The sequence below is a fragment of the Schistocerca americana genome, chromosome 2 (genome assembly GCF_021461395.2).
Source record: "Schistocerca americana isolate TAMUIC-IGC-003095 chromosome 2, iqSchAmer2.1, whole genome shotgun sequence".
Lineage (NCBI taxonomy): Eukaryota > Metazoa > Arthropoda > Insecta > Orthoptera > Acrididae > Schistocerca > Schistocerca americana.
Genome location: NC_060120.1, coordinates 649,660,367 through 649,682,242, shown reverse-complemented (window position 1 = coordinate 649,682,242; position 21,876 = coordinate 649,660,367). Strand labels below are relative to the sequence as shown.

Below are 21,876 nucleotides of genomic sequence, written 5' to 3'. Positions count from 1 at the left end.
TCCAAGTGTGTGAACACACATTACAAATAATGCAGCAAGAAATGGGGTCCAGCTCTCCATGTGAACAAAGGCAATACTCTCTGAATTAAGCACGAATAACGATGTCGTAGCGAAGCGGCTCCAAGTGCAAGTAGGGCTGGTTGCTACCGCCAGCCATCATATATCGCGGCGGCAGAGGGCGCTCGTAGTCTGTATCCGCTGGAGGCGTGGCTCAACGGGCGTGGACCATTGGGCCCACAAGACCGCGCACTACCACTAGTGGCCACTTGAAGTTCCACTGTCAGTCTAAAGACTCCAGTAGGGTGGTATCGATACAAGATACTACAAATGTCAGATATAAAATGCTTGGCTACAAATAGCATATAAATGTGATGCAGCCATAGGCAACAGAAAAATTACCTGAACAATTTCATAATGCTTTATTTTCTCCAAAACTGAATATAAATACATGCCAGTTATTTTTGAGAGATATCACCCTGGGTAAAATTCTTCTTTAACTCCTCTACGTACAAGTGCTTCAGGCTAGATACACCATCAGTGGGTTCTTTTCATTGACTTAAATGTAAAAGATAACTCAGCATACACAAGTTTTGCTTGCAAGGAACACAACAATCATTTTAGTTACAGTAGAGAACTGAGCATTGTAATTAACATACAGAACACACTCACAAGTCGTGTGTTATTTGATTTATTACGACTTGTCACGCTTGTCAAATGCGAGCGTCCTCCGACATTCATTTCCATACTGGCAATACGTTATAAGAAATCTGAGAAACTTCATGTCTGACAACTGAAACTGGTCACAGTAAATAAGATAATACGCATCATGTGGCCATGTTGTCTATATTAATGCTAAAGATCATATCACAGAAAAACAATACTTAAAGATGAGGTTGTGGTCATTAGTTTCACTGATACTGTGTATATACAGTGACTGAAAGAAAAATGAAGCGCCCAGAAGAGCAGGAGGAAGTGAAATGAAATTATACAGGTTGAGAGCGTGTGTGACATTATTGCAGTGATTAAAAAGTCGAGTCAAACTAACGAAGAAAATGGCAGTAAGAACTCCTGTCCTGGATACATGCACTGATTCCGTTGGTCACTTTGCCATGAAGTCAGTGTAGCCTCTCCTGAGGCAAGTTGCCCCATACTTGTTGTAACTGGTCGTTGATAACCTGGATGCTGGCATTTGGACGGAGTTGACGTTCGAGCTCGTCCCACTCATGTTCAAACGGGGACAGATAGAGGGATCTTGCTGGCCACGGGAGTTCCTCAACGTCAGAAGACAGTTCAGAAAGTCACATGACGTGTGTGAGTGAGCTTTGTCCTGTTGAAAAATGGCACCCAGATACTGTCATTCCCAAGTCGCCGACATACTCACCGACAATGGTCATCTTGTGTAGGGCAGAACCGTGATCCATTGTTGAAACACAATAAGACACCGTTCATCAGCAGTTCCTACTTGCTGGTCACAGCACCACTCCAAGCGCAGCCGTTTCTGTTGTGTTAAGGGCACCCTATCGTGGGACGGTGATTTCCTAGTCCAGCTGCTACTAGTCTCCGACCAATGACGCTGGATGACTCAAAATGTTGCTGGGAGGTCATCATTTGTTCTCAGATGGCACTCGTGTATGCGAAGAGGTTATAAAGTGTTTGATGATAAGACGTAGTCGCCCGAAACCTTGACGAGCATGCTTGCCATCAAGTTTTCATGCCACCCAGCATAAGGTCACTGTCACATCCGACAGCCCCACAAACCAGAATATTGCACGATCCGATGAGGCGGTCAAATGGAGACTCCCAATGAGGAGCCTTACTCTGTCCAGCGCTGATAACGCTGTCTCATTTGAGTACGCGGCTTCCCCGTGTCCATCACAGTGATCACTCAACATCTAGTATTCTCTAGCAAGACTGGTAACAACGCCAAACATGGACGACAATAACGTACTCTTTTCGACCATGTCTTGTAGGTGCTTTTTGGCCAGGCAGTGTATTTGCAGTAAACAGTTAAGTATGTGGCGTTCGAAAGCAGCGAATAATGACTGAACATCTTTTACAGAAATGATCTGTAGCCCTGAACAGTTCATACTAAATTTATAGCTATAGAACGTGTGGTGAAATTATCACAGCTTCACGTGCGTTAATGAACAGAAATAGTAAACACATATAAATTCACATTTCGCCGCCAATTTTCAACTGGAGTTATGTCTCGGTGGTTCAGTTGAAATTCATTGCACTTCACATCATAAAAGACTATTACAAAAATGATTGCATGCTGGACTAAAGAATCAAAGGGCTGGGGTTCGATTCCATATCGGTCCTAATTTTTTTTCCACTTTTCATATCTTTCGAATCCGACAGTGGCAATATTTGTAGATGGGCAAAATACCAAGTTACATCGTAGTCCGCGTTAAACTGAAGGTGCCGATATATGAAGGGCTTATTTCAATAGTGGTACAAGTCGATAACCTCCACTCTTCTGCCTATAATGCTTCTGAAATTAATGATCCAAACAAACAAACAGAAAGAAAGGTTCATCTCTAGGAAGAAGCCATATGCTTGAATATTTCTGGTATCTCAACTGCAGATTTTTCAGCGCTCATTTAACTTTAGGACTCTGTATCTCAAAGTGAACAAAAATGGACTTGTACCACTATTGAAATAAGCCCTTCATATCTGAATGAGTAAGCCTGTTCAAACATGTGAAGAAGGAAGGGTACACCACCTCCAAAAGGACCCACCGCAGTAAACCACTGTGGTGGTCAAACCAACGTTTCGCTTGATAACAACTCTATCTAAGCAGACAATGCAAATTTATATCTCTGCAACTATCTGAGTGTTTATACATATACTCGTTTCACAAACTCTTAACTTCCACTACGTTGTATCACACGTTAATGGTAGTATTTCAAAACAAACATATACACATATTACATTCTTTCGAAACAATGGTAACAGCGACAATATTTTAAAAATAATTTAGTTTAGTGACTGAAACACAGTTGAAAGTTTCATTTTACTCCTCTGCGTCTAATACTCGAATCTTAGGAAACACTGCCACAGAGCCACACGTATTTGTAAACCTTGTCAAATGTGCCTATACGAGATACAAATGAACAAACTACGCTACTGGCCATTAAAGTTGCTACACCACGAAGATGAGGTGCTACAGACGCGAAATTTAACCGACAGAGAGAAGACGCTGTGATATGCAAATGATTAGCTTTTCAGACATTCACATGAGGACATTCACATGAGGAACGTCTAACCGATTTCTCATATACAAACAGCAGTTGACCGGCGTTGCCTGGTGAAACGTTGTTGTGATGCCTCGTGTAAGGAGGAGAAATGCGTACAATCACGTTTCCGACTTTGATAAAGGTAGGATTGTAGGCTGTCGCGATTGCGGTTTATCGTATTGCGACATTGCTGCTTGCGTTGGTCGAGATCCAATGACTGATGGCAGAATATGGAATCGATGGGTTCAGGAGAGTAATACGGAACGGCTTGCTGGATCCCAACGGCCTCGTATCACTAGCAGTCGAGATTACAAGCATCTTATCCTCATGGCTGTAATGGATCGTGCAGCCACGTCTCGATCCCTGAGTCAACAGATGGGGACGTTTGCAAGACAACAAGCATCTGCACGAACAGTTCGACGACGTTTGCAGCAGCATGGTCTATCAGCTCGGAGACCATGGCTGCGGTTACCCTTGACGCTGCATCACAGACAGGAGCGCCTGCGATGGTGTACTCAACGACGAACCTGGGTGCACGAATGGCAAAACGTCATTTTTTCGGATGAATCCAGGTTCTGTTTACAGCATCATGATGGTCGCATCCGTGTTTGGCGACATCACGGTGAACGCATATGGAAGCGTGTATTCGTCATCGCCATACTGGCGTATCACCCGGCGTGATGGTATGGGATGCCATTTGAACAGTGGACGTTACATTTCAAATGTGTTACTACCTGTGGCTCTACCCTTCATTCGATCCCTGCGAAACCCTACATTTCAGCAGGATTATGCACGACCGCATGTTACAGGTCCTGTACGGGCCTTTCTGGATACAGAAAATGTTCGACGGCTGCCCTGGCCAGCAGATTCTCCAGATGTCTCACCAACTGAAAACGTCTGGTCAAAAGTGGCAGAGCAACTGGCTCGTCACAATACGCCAGTCACTACTCTTGATGAAATGTGGTATCGTGTTGAAGCTGCATGGGCAGCTGTACCTGTAGACGCCATCCAAGCTCTGTTTGACTCAATGCCCAGGCGCATCAAGGCCGTTATTACGGCCAGAGGCGGTTGTTCTGGGTACTGATTTCTCAGGATCTATGCACCCTAATTGCGTGAAAATGTAATCACATGTCAGTTCTAGTATCATATATTTGTCGAATGAATACCCGTTTATCATCTGCATTTCTTCTTGGTGTAGCAATTTTAATGGCCAGTAGTGTTATATGCCACCTCACAAAAAGATACGTAACGATCTGACCGATACCGTTTCGCGAAAGAAAGAAAAGAATCGATTCGCAACTAAGCGGAAAGCAACAGTGAGCCGATGTGTACCGCAGATGCCAGGGTCTGAACAGCGTTGGTGGTGGCAGGATCTGCAGCGGATGACGGACGGCGTGGTGGGCGTGGAGCCGCGCGGCGCGTCGCTGGTGGTGCAGTACGACAGCCACCGGAGCGCGGCGCTGGCGCGGCGCCGCCTCGCCGCCTGCGTGGGGCTGCGCGTCGACTGGCTGCCCGCGGGGCCCGCCGCCGCCGCCGCCGCCGCCGCCGCCGGACACAGGCACGACGCCTCGCCGCCCGGGGACGCACAGTCAGTAGCGCTGCCTCCTCCTTTCTTCTCTTTCTGCCTTGTACTCTCCCCCCCCCCCCCCCCCCCCCCCACGGGGTCGGCATTGTTGTATGCGTCGAGGCAGTGTCAGTGCACGCAGAGTAAGTCTGTTTACAAACGTGAATACGTTTTCCAAGGACGTGCGCGACGTGCATCTGATGCGGGACGTGGATAACAGCCCTGTATTCACTTAATTGGATGTAGCAAACCGCCTAAAAACTGTGCTGTCTCAAAACTACCACAAGATACAACCGTGATTTCGGAGGTGGAAGGAGCTAGACGCACACGCAGAGAAATAAACATAGACAGTCTTTTACAAAATTTTATTTTATCACTTCACTTTATCAGTTCACTTTATTACTTGAATGAGAGAGTAACGTGACTTGATACAATCCTTTACCACGTGAGAGCGTGGAATATTTACAGCATGCGCGCAAAACACCGTCGTTGGTAGATGTGCAATTGGCAGGGCACACGTGGGGAGAGCAGTAGTGGTGGGGGCTGGAGGCAGACGCTGTAGGGGAAATGCCGAGCGCTTGAGGGGAAAGTGCCATCCTGAAGTGAAGCCTGCACTCATATTTTTAGTAGATATTAAGCGGAGCCCTTCCACATCCACTTTTGCTTGGTGACCACCCAAAAAAAAAAAAAATCTGCTGTCACATCTGCTTTTTATGTTATCTGCTAGTTCGTGAAACGAATTACACTGAAAAGCAACAAAAGCAGCAATTTATTTTCGCTTTCGAAGAAACCCCATGAATGGCAAATTTTGGGTAAAAGTACATTTCTCTTATTGCTATGTTAAAATTTGCCCCTTTTGCCAAAGCACAATAGAGTTTACACAATGTCACCTCAACAACATCTTGTGTAGATGTAGTTGCGAGAGAATTCTGAAACAGTAGTTTATTAAGTTTATTATTTAAAGGACTGAGGAAAAGTAAGTTCAATAGCTAATGAAGAAGCGCATCCTCAGTACAAAAATACATGTGTAATGTTTTCGCTTATGTTGTTCCAAAACCCATAGAATTTCTCGTTTCACCATCTATCGACGGTTCTTAAAAATCAAAAAGTGTAGTTCGCTGATTAACACAATAGATAACAAAGTGTCACATAATAACCGTATGGCAAAGTACTCTCCTCTTTGCATGGTATTATTTGCCAGAATCTCATTCTCATGTCTATGTCTATGAAATATCAAGAATATTGTGGATATTTCGTTCTCGTTTATCGCTGGCGCGCGCCATTTCAAATGAGTGTCCTGCATCAGATCAGTTGTCTCGAGATTGGTGACAGAGACCTCCATCCAAGTCTAATGAAAAATTAAGTATCTTAGCTAAATTACATACACAGCAATATATTATACAATATACACAAATCGCAAAATCATAGCGACCCCTATTTTTCATTGCAATCTTTTTCGAATTTCGAGCAGTGCCTTACTTAAATGGAAACTTCACAATAGCTTTGACCATTAACGAAATAATGGGCACGTCGTCATAAACATGACTAATAAAGCTGTACGTGAAAGAAAAATGAATTTTTTTACCGAATAGTTCCTGTAAAATCCTTTGAGAAAGATTTCAGGGCGTCCGCATCAATTCTGTCATCGCATGCTCGACACTACACTGAGCGCGCTGCTGTGTCTTCAGGGGTGCCTTCTATTGGTTGCTGCAGATTGCAGCGAGCCCTCGCTAATGCCTGTGGCAGCAACTCGCGTTGCCGATTTTGTTGTGGCACCGCGTCTCTGGACGATAGCCATCTCCAAACAATTAAAAACAACATTAAAGGCCGCCAAGGGAAACAGTTATTTTCCTTTAAACATGTAGAATGCAAACATTAAATTAAATACATCACCTTTGTGGAACCAAACGGGTCTCTGGACGAGGGCCATCTTCAAAAAATTAAAAGTAACATTAAAGGCCGCCAATGGAAAGAATTATCTTCCTTTAAACATGTACAATGCAAACATTAAATTAAATACAGTTCCTTTGTGGAACCCAACGACTCGTACCAGCTAAAAAATAATGCCGAATCCGGCCTCCTAGATTGCAGTAGGCGTTCTCAAACAGGTTAATTACAATACATAGCGAATCACACTCATCAGTAGTGTAAAGCACTTGTAAAAAAAAAAAAAACAGTTACAACACATGTCTTAAAGTGAAACAGGCCACTATATGCTTTACACTCCAAAGGAACGAGAAACTTCGTTGCGTAATGTGATCTGAAAACCAAGTAACGGAACTAAAGCAAATCTTAAAATCTGGGCCCCCCATTGAATAAAATACAACTCGTAACTATGACTTAAATAACAATGTTGTACCAATGCTTGAACAAATTTCAGACATTAAAAGATTAAAACAACTTTACCAGAACCTTATTTCAAAAGCACCTTGTTTGACATGAATCGCAGTGCAGTCAAAATCGCTCTCTCTCTCTCTCTCTCTCTCTCTCTCTCTCTCTCTCTCTCTCTCTCTCTCTCTAAGAGGAACAAGGAGAAACACTTAGCAAGGCAAGAGTCATACACTGAAGCGCCACAGGAACTGGTATAGGAATGCGTATTCAAATACAGAGAGATATGTAGACAGGCAAAATACGGCGCTGCGTTCGGCAACGCCTATAATGTCTGGCACCGATCGGTTACTGCTGGTACAATGGCAGTGTATCAAGATTTAAGTAAGTTTGAACGTGGTGTTCAGTCGGCCCACGATCGATGGGACACAGCATCTCCGAGCTAGCGATGAACTGGGGATTTTCTCGCACGATCGGTTTACGAGTGTACCGTGAATATCAATAATCCGGTAAAACATTAAATCTCCGACACCGCTGCGGCCGGAAAAAGACCCTGCAAGAACGAGACCAACGACGACTGAAGAGAATCGTTCAATGTGACAAAAATGCAATCCTTTCGCAAACTGCTGCAGATTTCAATGCTGTACAATCAGCAAGTGTCAGCTTGCGAACTATTCAACGAAACAGCGTAGATATGAACTTTCGGAGCAGACAGAAAGCTTTACGCCTCCCTTGGGCCCGTTAACACCGACATTGGACTGTTGATGACTGGAACATATTGCCTGGTCGGACGAGTCTCGTTTCAAATTGAATCGAGCGGATGGGCGTGTACGGGTATGGAGAGAACCTCATGAATCCAGGCATCCGTTCATGCCCATTGTGCATTCCGACGGATTTGGGCAATTCCGGCAGGACAATGCAGACATTCCATACGTCCAGAATTGCTACAGAGTGGCCCCAGGAACACTCTTCTGAGTTTAAACACTTCTGCTGGCCACCAAACTCCCCAGACAGAAGCGTTATTGAGCATATCTGGAATGTTTTGCAACGTGCTGTTCAGAAGAGATCTTCACCCCTCGTACTCCTACGGATTTATGGACAACCCTGCAGAATTCATGGTGTCAGTTCCCTCTAGCACTACTTCAGACATTGGTCTAGTCCATGCCACGTCGTGTAACGGCACTTCTGCGTGGTCGCGGGGGCCCGACACAATATTAGAAAGGTGAACCTGTTTCTTTGGCTCTTCAAAAAATGGTTCAAATGGCTCTGAGCACTATGGGACTCAACATCTGAGGTCATCAGTCCCCTAGAACTTAGAACTACTTAAACCTAACTAACCTAAGGACATCACACACATCCATGCCCGAGGCAGGATTCGAACCTGTGGCCGTAGCAGTCACGCGATTCCAAACTGAAGCGCCTAGAACCCGCAGGGCCACACCGGCCGGCCTTTGGCTCTTCAGTGTATATGTTTATTTCTTTTTACAATGTCTAGACCAATAAACATCAACATTAGTACTTAAAACTTAACAGCGCAATGCCAAAACCAAAATGCAAAACTCGGGGAATCGTCTGGGCATAGAGTGTATATTCATAGCACAGACTTGAACAGCGTGTCCTCAAACACCCTGAAACTGTTGAACAAGATTAATCTGTGGTGTACATTAATAGCAAAGCTGACAAATGTTTGCGTATTAACTGTAACGCTCACCGCTTATTCGTTTGCTATGTCCTTCCCTTGCCACAATAAAAATCCACAAGCAGTACGGTGACATTCGGCCGTTTACCAGATGACACGAGCCGTATACATTGCGCCCGTTGACGTTTGACACCTGGCAGTCCATTCAAGAGCGCGCACACTCGTAATCTCGACTGAGAATTATCCAGGCGGCAAGCGTAACACATTCCTATCAGTGCCCAGTTTTAACGCCAGGTAAAACTCCAACTCCACTTCACACGCACATGGCGTGAACATCTACTATAAATGCTGCTGCCGAACTTCCGTCCAAGGTGACACTGTGCCAGTCCCGCGGCGTCAACTCCACGTGTGAACAGCTCCCCCACGGTTCCACAAGACTCAGTCGCTCTCACATTCGCTGGAGGCGACAACGCCATGTGCCGATGCCTATGCGCGTACAGTGCTTTAAAGCCCCATCGGATTCCATGCCCGTATCCTGGAATCGGCACGTTAACGCGCTGCGCTATCCCGTCGATTTACCGTCGGTATAATTACATTTACTGCTATATTCTGCATACAGAGGGTACTTCGTTTGTCACCGTCACCTGTCCGTAAGCCTCCCTGTGAGTTCGACTCTTCTATTTTCACTGTCATCGTCTTTTGGTGAGAGATGCGTAGGGTAAGCCAAAAGTTCGTCGACTTCTAGAAACGTTCGCTCGAGGAATCTCAACAGTAAACCACATTGTAATGCACAACGCCATGAACCCGTATAAAACCGGAAATGGCTTTGTGTATTTGAGTATCTTCATGGTACAATAAAAGAGGAGCAAAAGGGGAAATTTTACAAGGTTTTGCACTATGCGGTTTTGCTGTTCTTTGAAGAAAATTCAGGAAACCGGTGTCCATGTTTGGCCGTGCATCCATTAGAACTGCCGTCTCCGCTTGTAGTGGTTTACATGAGTCAGCCGAGGTCTTCCAACAATGCGAGGAAACCTGTCGAGCAACACGCGCTCCTTGCGCCCGTTATTTCAAGCGTTGCTTTTGCAGAAAAAATGATGTTCAAATCTACATGGAGGAGTTAATCTGATACAGGATAGTAATACATTAATAACTAACTCTAGTAACGTATTTCGCATACTTTCACTTAAATAAAAGTGTTGCTACAGTATCGGGAAAAAAGTATCCAAATTTTCATGTATTCTCGTACGAATGAAAGTTTTGTAAGTTACTTTCTTTGTCGGTGGACTGACGTCTTGTTAATTCTTCCCTTTAATATGGATACGTCTCGTATCCCCCTCTCCTACATTTACTTTTATGCAACACTAAAAGATTTTTGTGCTGCAACACATGTTAAATATAGTTATCAACTTTTTAGGAAAGCTGATCCAGTTGCTGTAGAGAACTTTGTGAACCTTATCAAGGAACAAGAGTGGGAAGATGTTTATAGGGCGGATACAGTAGACGATAAATATAATGCTTTCCTCAAGACTTTTCTCGTGCTATTTGAAAGTCCGTTAGAACGTTCAAAACAGGGTAGGCCTAAGAGCACAAACAGGCAGCCTGGGTGGCTGACTAGAGGTATAAGAATATCCTGTAGAACAAAGTGGCAATTATACCAAAACGTTAGAAACAGTCAAAATCCAAATGCAGCAGCCCATTACAAACAGTATTGTAAGGTGCTTAAAAAAGTTATTACGAAGGCAAAAAGTATGTGGTATGCAGATAGAATAGCTAAGTCACAGGATAAAATTAAAACCATATGGTCAATCGTAAAGGAAGTGGCTGGTCTGCAGAGACAGGTCGAGGATATAGAATCAGTGCGTAGTGGGAATGTCCGTGTTACTGATAAGTCACATTTATGTACAATATTTAATAATCACTTTCTGAATATAGCAGGTGAACTAAATAGAAACCTAGTCCCAACAGGGAATCATATAGCGCTCGTAGAAAAAAGTGTTCCGAGACTGTTACCTGAAATGCTCCTCCATGATACTGACAAGAGGGAGATTGAGTTAATAATTAAATCACTAAAGACCAAGAACTCTCATGGATATGACGGGGTATCTAGCAGAATACTGAAGTATTGTTCTATGTATGTTAGCCCAGTACTTAGCCATATCTGTAACTTTTCCTTTAGGAGTGGTCGGTTTCCTGACCGATTAAAGTACTCGGTAGTGAAGCCATTTATAAAAAGCGAGACAAGGATAACGTTGACAATTATAGACCTATTTCTATGCCATCGGTGTTTGCTAAAGTTATCGAGAAGGTTGTATGTACAAGGTTAGTGGAGCATTTAAATTCACATAATTTGCTGTCAATTGTACAGTTTGGTTTTAGAAATAGCTTAACAACTGGAAATGCTATATTCTATTTTCTCTGTGAGGTTTTGGACGGATTAAATAAAAGGTTGCGAACGCTAGGTGTTTTCTTTGATTTAACGAAGGCTTTTGAACGTGTTGACCACAAAATATTACTGCTGAAGTTGGACCATTATGGAGTAAGGGGAGTAGCTTACAATTGCTCCGCTTCTTACTTTAAAAACAGAAAGCAGAAGGTAATTCTCCGCAATATTGAGAGTGGTAGTGATGTTCAGTCCCAATGGGGGCACTGTTAAGTGGGGCGTTCCCCAAGGGTCGGTGCTGGGGCCACTGCTGTTTCTTATTTATATAAATGATAAGCCTTCTAGTATTACAGGTGATTCAAAAATATTTCTGTTTGCTAATGACACCAGCTTGATAGTGAAGGATCTTGTGTGTAATATTGAAACAGTAAAAAATAATGTAGTTCATGAAATAAGTTCGTGGCTTGTGGAAAATAGTTTGATGCTAAATCACAGTAAGACTCAGTTTTTACAGTTTCTAACTCACACTTCCACAAGAACCGATATTTTGATCAGACAGAATGGGCATATTATAAGCGAGACGGAACAGTTCAAGTTCCTAGGCGTTCGGATAGATAGTAAGCTGTTTTGGAAAGCCCATGTCCAGGATCTTGTTCAGAAACCAAATGCTGCTTTATTTACCATTAGAACAGTATCTGAAATAAGTGACAGTTCAACACGAAAAGTAGTCTACTTCGCATATTTTCATACTCTTATGTCATATGGTATTATTTTTTGGGGTAATTCTTCTGATTCGAAAAGGATATTTTTGGCTCAAAAACGGGCTGTTCGAGCTATGTGTGGTGTAAGTTCTAGAACCTTTTGTCGATCCCTGTTTAATAGACTGGGAATTCTGACATTGCCCTCACAGTATATATTTTCTTTAATGTCATTTGTTGTTAGCAATATTAGCTTATTCCCAAGAGTTAGCAACTTTCACTCAGTTAATACTAGGCAGAAATCAAATCTGCGTGTGGTATGCACTTCCTTGACTCTTGTGCAGAAAGGAGTGCAGTATTCTGCTGCATCCATTTTCAATAAGCTACCACAAGAACTCAAAAATCTCAGCAGTAGCCCAAACACTTTAAGTCTAAACTGAAGAGTTTCCTCATGGCTCACTCCTTCTATTCTGTCGAGGAGCTCCTGGAAGAGCTAAAAAATTAAGCAAATTCAAGTGTTACATTGTTGATTTTCCTTATTTAAACTTACGAATTGTCGCCTGAATATGTTACTTATATTTCATTTTATCTGTTTCTACTATCGTGTTATAATTTCATGTATTGACTCGTTCCATGACCATAGAGACTTCTCATTAATTTGGTTCCACGGAACAATAAATAAATAAAAAATTAATAATAAATCGCTACGTCCAAATTTTTCGAGATATTTAACTGATGCCACAGTCTCCAGTGAAAGTGAAATCAGATAGTAACGGATGTTTCCGCCTATTTATGAGCAATACTTTACTTTTATGTATGTCGAGGGTCAACTGGCAATTTCTGCAACTAGCATCGATCCTTTGCGAGTCTTCCTTCTTTGGTTACAATTTCCTAGCGATGCCATTTCAGTGTATACAAAAAAATGGCTCTGAGCACTATGGGACGTAACTTCTGAGGTCATCAGTCCCCTAGAACTTAGAACTAGTTAAACCTAACCAACCTCAGGACATCACACATATCCATGCCCGAGGCAGGATTCGAACCTGCGACCGTAGCGATCACATGGTTTCAGACTGTAGCGCCTAGAACCGCTCGGCCACGCCGGCCGGCTCACTGTATACAACAGCATCATTCGCGAACAGCGTCATTGAGCTTCGACATTTTTCACCGCTTCATTTATTCAGAGTATCTGATTAATCTTCACCAACCGAAATAACTTTTTGTCCAGAAGCAAAATAAATGTATCAAGAAAATATTGTTTAATTCTCAGGGGGATAATAAGCAACATGGTTGACATTCTTGTAACTTTTTTCGGTGCGTTAAATCGCTCCCTATATATTTCCTTCGGTAATCGACTCCTCTCTTCAGAACTGTTCAAAAACAAGTACTGTGTACCATTCACGTAATCATGGCGTTAATAAAAATGTAACTCAAAATTGAGTTTAACTCATTATCGCAGGCCAAGTAACTTTTATTGAATATTGCACTATACTTTAAGGGACTCAGATACTTGACAATATATTTCAAAGTAGTCACCAAGTGCCTGTAAACAGCAATCAGATCATTGTACTAATGATTCAGTTCCTCGCCAATAGGTATCCGCTCGTCGTTCACGAAACCATTCGTGAACCGCTCTATGAACGTCCTGATGGCAAGAAAATCTCTTTGGCCCCAGATGTTATTTCAGCTTGGAGAAAAGATGGAAATCACGTGGTCCAAGATCAGCATCACGGACGTCTTTGCGACCTTCTTTAAATGTTGGCATCATTTTACTACGACTGGATGCAACATTGCATTTGGTTCAGATACCTGCAGAATTTCACGGTGAATCTGTGTGCAATTTAGATGTGTTACCCAAAGGAATCGTAGTGTCCTGGGTACTTCAACGTTGGAGTGCATTTCTATTGGTTGCGCCATTTAAGTTGCATAGTGTGATGCACCCTGCTGACCGTGCCCCGACAGAACAGTATCCGCAGGAAACTAAGATCATGTAGTCTCATTTGACAATGCACCACTCCTTTTACGCAGTGTCTTAGCGTGGGTCGAGATGTTCGACTTACGTTTTGAAGTCCCTACCTACCCGAATCCCGCTCCGTTCAGCATCGTGTGCCTCGACCCGTAATTTGCGCAGCACCGACGTAGTCACCTTGAACGTTTTGCTTGCACGGTCCGTTACCATTTTGTGTCAGCACTGTGACTCATTTCTGCTTTTCATCGTCAGTAATTTTAATGACGTTATCGCCTTCAGTGCCAGGACAGCGAGGTAACAACGTGCGCTGTTCTGTACTTATTCCGTCGTTGCGCGGACTGTGCATTCGAACGTTGAGCGTGCCGAGTTTCTGACGTCATAGCGTGGAACAGCACGTTGGGAAGTCTTTCAGAACGTGCAGAGCAATATCTATCCTGTCAGATATTCTGAACGTGAGGTTGAACGTTAACCAGCGAGAAGGCACCGAGCGAGGTGGCGCTGTGGTTAGCACACTGGACTCGCATTCGGGTGGACGACGGTTCAATCCCGCGTGCGGCCATCCTGATTTAGGCTTTCCGTGATTTCCCTAGATCACTTCAGGAAAATGTCGGGATGGTTCCTTTGAAAGGGCGCGGCCGATTTCCTTCCCTGTCCTCCCCTAATCCGAGCTTGCGCTCCGTCTCTAATGACCTCGTTGTCAACGGGACGTTAAACACTAATCTCCTCTTCCCAGTGAGACAGCAAAACCCACCCTACGTCACATGCATGCCATCCGCCTTCCGTGCAGAATTGTGAGGCGCCATATTGGCTTCCAGTTGAAAGCCGTATTACATATGCCGTTTCTGAGCGTCAAAAGACTGGGTAGCTTTCGAAAACCCTTCGTTAATTGTATGATTCGTTGTAATAACATGACGAGAAACGTCATATTCGTGCAGTTTGTTATAATTAAATTTCTGTTAGTAATATAGCTTCAATTAATGCTTTCAGGACGTGGTAACAAGCTACATCTGGTCTTACAACGCTTGTGGTGGTCATGATGGCGTTATTGGTAGCGTCACAATTTTGCAGCGAAATTTTGAAATGTTGGTGGTTCACGTCCCACTGCACCCCGAAATTATTTCTTATAACCTTCGCTTTTTTAATAGCTTCTGATACGTTCTCATTAGTTTAATATAAATATTTACTGTAATGTTCAGTATTATGTAAATATAAGGGCGCCGTTTTGGAGGGGTGAGTTTGTTCGATTGGCGTAATCTACAGGACACCTTGCAGTACTTGTAGTACGATATTTTGCCCTTTTTTGTTTTAAGTTTTGTAATTCACATGTGGAGATTTTTACTTCTAATTAGAAACAGTGACCGAGTAAGAATTACCTTAGGGTTTTATTAAAAAGTGCAAATGATGAAATATTTTTTACCTTATGTGGAAAACTATTGTAAATTTGTATCGCACTATTTGTAGTGGAATTTTTATAAGCCGATGTCCTAACTGACTGGGCACGTTACGTTCCTTTTTGCGTTACAATATTTTCAGGGATGCTGAAGTTTGTATTTATGTATACTACAGACATAACAACCTGACCAGCATATGGACGAGGGAGGAAAGTGCGTCTTAATAGCGCTAATATGGAAGTTTTACGCCCGTCCATTTCTTAAACAGGGTGATTTACAAGCCAGATACAATCAACAACTCCCGCTGGAGCGCGCTGCGATCGCATATACCAAGTTAGGGCCCACGTACAGTATGCATAAGTCGCATCGTTTGTGAACGTTCAGCACGCAGACCTCGGCAAGCTCACGTGACTGAGTTACTTCCAATTTTGATTCTATAAGGAACTGTTGCGCACAGTGACCGTACACTATAAGGTAGAAGAGGCACACAGCAATCAGTCTCATTCTGATTAGTTTTTATTACTCAGTTTCCTTCTGCATGTGGTGACAGTAAGATGTTTAGGTGACATGTAATGCCGCGAGTTCGTTATATTGTAACTCAAATGCGCTGAAGACGGCTATTTGTAGTCGAAAACTAGATATACAAAGCACTCCGTCTTCAGGCCACAAGGGGCCTACCGGGGGCCATCCGACCGCCGTGTCTTCCTCAGTTGCGGATGCGGATAGGAGGGGCGTGTGGTCAGCACACCGCTCTCCCGGTCGTTATGATGGTTTTCTTTGACCGGAGCCGTTACTATTCGGTCGAGTAGCTCCTCAATTGGCATCACGAGGCTGAGTGCACCCCGAAAAATGGCAACAGCGCATGGCGGCTGGATGGTCACCCATCCAAGTGCCGGCCACGCCCTACAGCGCTTAACTTCGGTGATCTCACGGGAACCGGTGAAAACTAGATATACAAGAGTAAGAAAAACTAATAGGATTGCGACTGATTGCTGTGTGCTTGTGTTTGCGGGTTACATCTGGGTACGCTCTGGTCTGCGGTTCGCTTTGTCGAATATTAAAGATCGCTGGCAGTGGTGTGTGCGTTACGGTTGCAGGCAGGAGGTGCCCGACGGAGGCCGGCGCACGCTGAGAGCGGTGACGGGCGCCGTCGCCGGCGGCAGGCCCCCCAAAGCGCAGCCGCCGCCGCTGCCCTCGGCGCCGTCTGCAGGCCGCCGCGCCGCCCCACCGCCTCCTCTGCAGGTACATACTCAGTGTATAACGCTCCAGGCTGCGGCACTAGCTTAGACTCCTTTGTTTCTTGTACTAGGAGCGTTCAGTAAGTAATGCAACACTTTTTTTTCTGACAGCAGGACGGCTTTATTCAGGATTCCGGTACACCGTGTTATTCCCCACTCTTTTACCACAAAACCCTATTTTTCAGTATAATCTCCGTCCAATGCGACTGCCTTGCGCCACCTTACTGGGAGGGCTTGTATGCCCGTATGTTACCACTCTACTGGTCGACGACGGAGCCGACGTCTTGTTGTGTCAGTAACCTCAACATCATCCACGTATTGCTTCCCACAGAATGCACCCTTCATTGGGCCAAACACATAGACCTCGGAAGGTGCAAAATCTGGTCTGCACAGTGCATGAGGAAGAATATTTTGTGAGCTCCTCTGGACTGCGCAGATGTGTGTGACGCCTTGTCACAATCAGCCTCGTAACGCGCAGGCAGTTCCACACAGATGACCCTTCGTTGCTCTTTGCGTGGTCTTCTGTTAGGTGACGAGGAACTCGGCAGGCCCACACCTCTGAGTTCCCCAGCTGGTGGACGAGTGTCAACACTACCAGCGGAGACTCCAATTGAGCAGCGAAGTGTTTTTGATCCGTCGAACATCTAGAATGAGAGTGTCCGCACGTTCCAACACTGCAAGAGCCACAGCAGTGTGCGGCCAGCCGACACGCGGCGGATCGGACAGGTTTGGGCGACCTCGATACGATGATGAGAAACGCCTGGCCCAACGACTCACCATGCGTTTATTCAGTGCCAGGTCTCTGTACACACTGTGCAAGCGCCCCTGAAACTCATTGACAGCTCTCTGCTTCGACCGCACTTCCGTTACAGACGCCATTCTGAAGGCTACGTATAGAGCAGCCACATATCGGAATTTCATGTAACTAAAGAGGCTGAAGCGGGAATATTCCATGATGTCCCACAGCAAATATCGCATTTGGATGGAGAAAGAAAAGTTTTGCATTATTTATTGAAGTTCCCCGTAGCTAGTATCGAAAAGATAAGTCCTTTGCCGAGACTTAAGCTGGTATACTCACCCTCTGGCGTTCAACATGGAATGAAGCTCATGTTTGCAAGGTGCGAATATAAAAAAAATAAATAAAAAAATAAAATAAAATTTATGAGAAAGGTGTGTTTGTAACAGTTAGTAGTTTAGGTTTTAACGAATATATCGTGACAAATGAAAGTTTCTACAGCACCTACATTCGAGCCCTGATCTCTTACTCATTGTCGGCAGTTACCTTACTAGCCCAGTGAAATAGAGGATATGCCTAGTGAAAGGTGCAGGTAAAAGAATTTTTCTTTTTTAACTCGTCTGTATGGTTGGAAAGATTGGAAAACGAAGTTTTGACAACAAAATTTATAATGGGTAAACTTGCTATAGTCAAAAACTTCGAAAATTTCGGACTTCTTTCATTTTTTCAAAAAAATTCAGTTCTAGCCCTTTGATGTCTGCTTTACTTTTCAAAGACCACGAAATTCTTTACGAATATGATTACTAAATGTTTTTTCTATACTCAACACCAAGGGCGCTACAATTTGTAAAAAAATCAAATTTTCAAATTTTGAGCAAAATGGCAAAATACATAGATTTTGAGCGATTTTATTTCAGTTTCTGTTTATATAGTGGAAATATGTTTGTTTAATGTGATATATTGGAATTCTGCTTCTCACTTTGCACTTGTCGACGTTAAGATCCAGGGCATTTCAGCCCTGACTCATGCACATTTATAAAACCACATCATTTACTCATTATGTTATGCGCTGAGGTGACGAAAGTCGTAGCGAAGTGCACATATGCAGATGGCGGTAGTATCGCGTACACAAGGTATAAAAAGTCAGTTCATTGATGGAGCTGTCATTTGTTCTCAGGAGATCCATTTGAAAAGGTTTCCTACGTGAGTATGGGCGGACGATGGGAATTAGCAGACTTTGAATGCGGAATGGCAGTTAGAGCTAGACGCATGGGACATTCCATTTCGGAAAGCGTTAGGAAATTAAATATTCCGTGAGCATAGCATAGTGTCAAGAGTGTGCCGAAAATACCAAATTTCAGGCGTTACCTGTCACCACGAGCAACGCAGTGGCCGACGGCCTTCACTTAACCACCGACAGCAGCGGCTTTTGCGTAGAGTTGTCAGGGCTAACAGACAAGCAACATAGCGTGGAATAACCCCTGAAATCAATGTGGGACGTGGTCGTTAGGACAGTGCGGCGAAATTTGGCGTTAGTGGACTATGGTAGCGCAGGGCAGACGCGAGTGGGTTTCCTAACAGCACGACATCGCCTAGAGCGCTTCTCGTGGGCCCGTGACCAAGTCGGCTGGACCCCAGACGACTGGAAAACCGTGGCCTTGTCAGATGACTCCCGATTTCAGTTGGTAAGAGCTGCTGGTAGGGTTCGAGTGTGGTGCAGACCCCACGAAGCCACGATCCCAAGTTGTCAACAAGGCACTGTGCGTGCCTCCATAATGGTGTGGGCCGTATGAAATGGACTGGATCCTCTGGTCCGACTGAACCGATCCTTGACTGAAAATGGTAATATTTGCCTACTTTGAGAACATTTGCAGCTATTCATGAACTTCATGTTCTCAAACAACGATGGAATTTTTATTGATGCCAATGAGCCATGTCACCTGGCCGCAATTGTTCGCCATTGGTTTGAAGAACATTATTATAAGCTGAAATAGTCAGACCAAAATAGGTAGCTAATTATACTTGTGTAAAGAAACTATGTAATACAAATGGACCGTAGGTGTCTTTATTATAATTGAAACGGTATTAACATGTACTAACACTTATTAATAGCACTTCTGGATGTGTAATACTTCTGACAGTGTACATCACCCATAGGTGCACTTGAGGTTTCTCGGTGTCAGCGGAAATTCCTTGAGTAGAATAAGGATAAGTAGATCAAGCAAGTGTCCGAGTGGACGTGTTCTTCCAACAATAATTCAGCCTCGAAGGTTCGTTGATTTCGATGCCTGTTTCGTCAATAATTTCCGTAAAATCTACTTCTTGTTCACTTTCTTCCTACAAAAATCTGGCACGTTTTCACAGTTGACTATACTGCAGCTGTTGCAAATGAAAGAAATTTTAAACCTATCTTTCTGCAGAGCACTTTCCGTCATATCTCAACTTATATGAGCACGAAACAAGGTGAAGAACTGACTCAGGCGTCGGATCTTGTCTCATTACAACAGGCCTCGGACCGTGGCTACTGTGTCCAGCCTCGTTCTTCAGGTTTCCAATTTCCCATAAAGCTTTGGACTCGCTGGTTATCTCCGTAACAAATAATGTTGCGCAGCATCTTTTGTGGGCGGCGATCTTGCAAGATTGTTTGCTTTTATGGCAAACTTGGCGAATATCTGGTACCGCAAATCGTCTATAGTCTTGGAACAACTTACATCTCAACTATATAATGCGATAATACACTGTCCTCCAGCTATTATTATTTATTCACGGATAGCGTCTGGTTTCTTGAACGTGCCAAGTGCTGCGCTTGCATATTCATTATATTAATTATATATCCTTGACCAAAAAAGCAGTTGTCGTACCACACCCACTAATTGAGTGAGTGCACTGAATGTTAGAATCGAACTTGTAGCATGCAGTGCAAAACCACTTGTATTCTGCGCTTGCTCCTTCTGGCTTTAGAAAAAAATAAGTTTTCATTGGCTTGTCCTGAAATATTCATGTGCACATGAAGGTCAATATCTTCTCCCACTGTGACCAATCTTCCAAAATCGTCGGTTCTTGTAGTGGCAGATGTTACTATCATAACGTCAAGCATCTTCTTGTGCCTGGTCCAATTCCATACTACATTTCCGAAATTCTTTTTTGGGAAGTGTGATCAAGCGATTCATCGTACAAAAACTTGTCCAGAGAGACTTGGTTTAGCATCTCTGATTCATCTACAACTTCAACCGAAGAACGTTTTCCAGACCCACGAGTTCTCGCAGCACTCTTTGTGCGCATTGTTCTTCCTCGCATGGGTACCCATCAAATACAGTAGCAAATTTCATCACTCATATTACACGCACTCATTTTTAGCATCACAATATCACGAAAACATGCTGCAAGGAAATCACTACAGTAATGTACTAACCTTCTTGTTGTGTGGTAATAGCTGTGAGCGCGTTGTGGGAAGTCACCAAAGAAAATCTCGCTCCACCGCCTTGGAATACAAGCAGTGTAATCTACTTTAGTAACAATTCATAAACCCTTTTTTCTAATAACTGATAGTTAACGTTTTTCAACAATAAAAAACGTGCGGCGTACATGCCACAAAATCAAGCTTCACGTAATCTGACCTGACTGTGTTGGTAGCTAATAAATGTAATGTAAGCGATGCTGTATGTTCTAGCCATGCCGTAAAGTGAGATATTAAGTTACAGTGTATAACATAACATATATCCACTATATAAATAGAAACTGGTATAAAAGTGCACAGAAACTTAGCATTTTCCCATTTTGCACAAAGTTTTAAAAATAGTTATTTTTTACGAACTGGGTACAGAAAAAAGTGGTATAACCAGAGTTGTAGAGAATTTTGTGCTCTATTGAGAGGAAAATAGACGCCAAAGCGCTAGGAGCACAAGAAACTGAGATTGTTTGAAAAACAAGAAAGTCCGAAATTTTCAAACGTTTTTCACTACGGAAAGGTCAGTCAACATAAATTTTGTCGGCAAAACTTGGTTTCTGAATTTTCCCAACCGTATGAACGTGTTCAAAAACTTAAATCTTCTTCCACCATCTTTATCATTGCGCTTTTTGATCACGGCGTCACACCTAACTCAGATTTTCACTGATACAATTGTTTCCTCCTGTTATTACCGAACGCCACGACTGTAGGTTCTCCCATAAGCTTTGTGGTAATAACACCACTACCATAGGTTCGTACATCAATTGTTTGGAAGTAATGGGACGGAAACAACAGTGCACATGAAAGGTTAAGTCAGGATTGGAGGCATCTTCACATAGTTTTATGGCAAAGGTGGCTTCACGTATCAGATTCAGGATCGGATCCATGTCTAACACGAATTTTCATTCGTCACCAGATATTCATTACCCTGCAGGTTCTGCACTTCTGGAGGGAATTCACACAGATTTTTTCTCGTTATTATACTTATTGATTTGATACCATTAATTTCATTTCAGGTAATTCAGTTCAGTCAGTACATGCTTTCTTTCCATATTATGTTCACCAGCACTAGAGACTTAATTATAAATATTATTAGCAACTAGTGTTTCCACAGGAAAACATGCCTTACCACTGTTGCATATCTACTTTACGTTTCCCCAACACCCACGACCTATATAAAGCCGCTGAAAACTTGTCTGCAAACACCTGCGACAAATCAGAGTAGTAACAAAAGGCCTATTGCACT

General features: G+C 43.4%; 1 protein-coding gene across 1 annotated transcript in view; it reads left to right on the top strand.

The window, feature by feature from the left end:
- LOC124594279 (probable RNA-binding protein 46) overlaps positions 1 to 21,650 on the top strand; it is a 57,641-nt gene extending 35,991 nt beyond the window's left edge. The window contains exons 4-6 of the mRNA XM_047132645.1: positions 4,577 to 4,827; positions 16,306 to 16,371; positions 21,647 to 21,650. Coding sequence (XP_046988601.1) covers positions 4,577 to 4,827; positions 16,306 to 16,371; positions 21,647 to 21,650 — 321 coding nt within the window. The remainder of the gene's footprint in view (positions 1 to 4,576; positions 4,828 to 16,305; positions 16,372 to 21,646) is intronic.
- Positions 21,651 to 21,876: the final 226 nt, after the last annotated feature.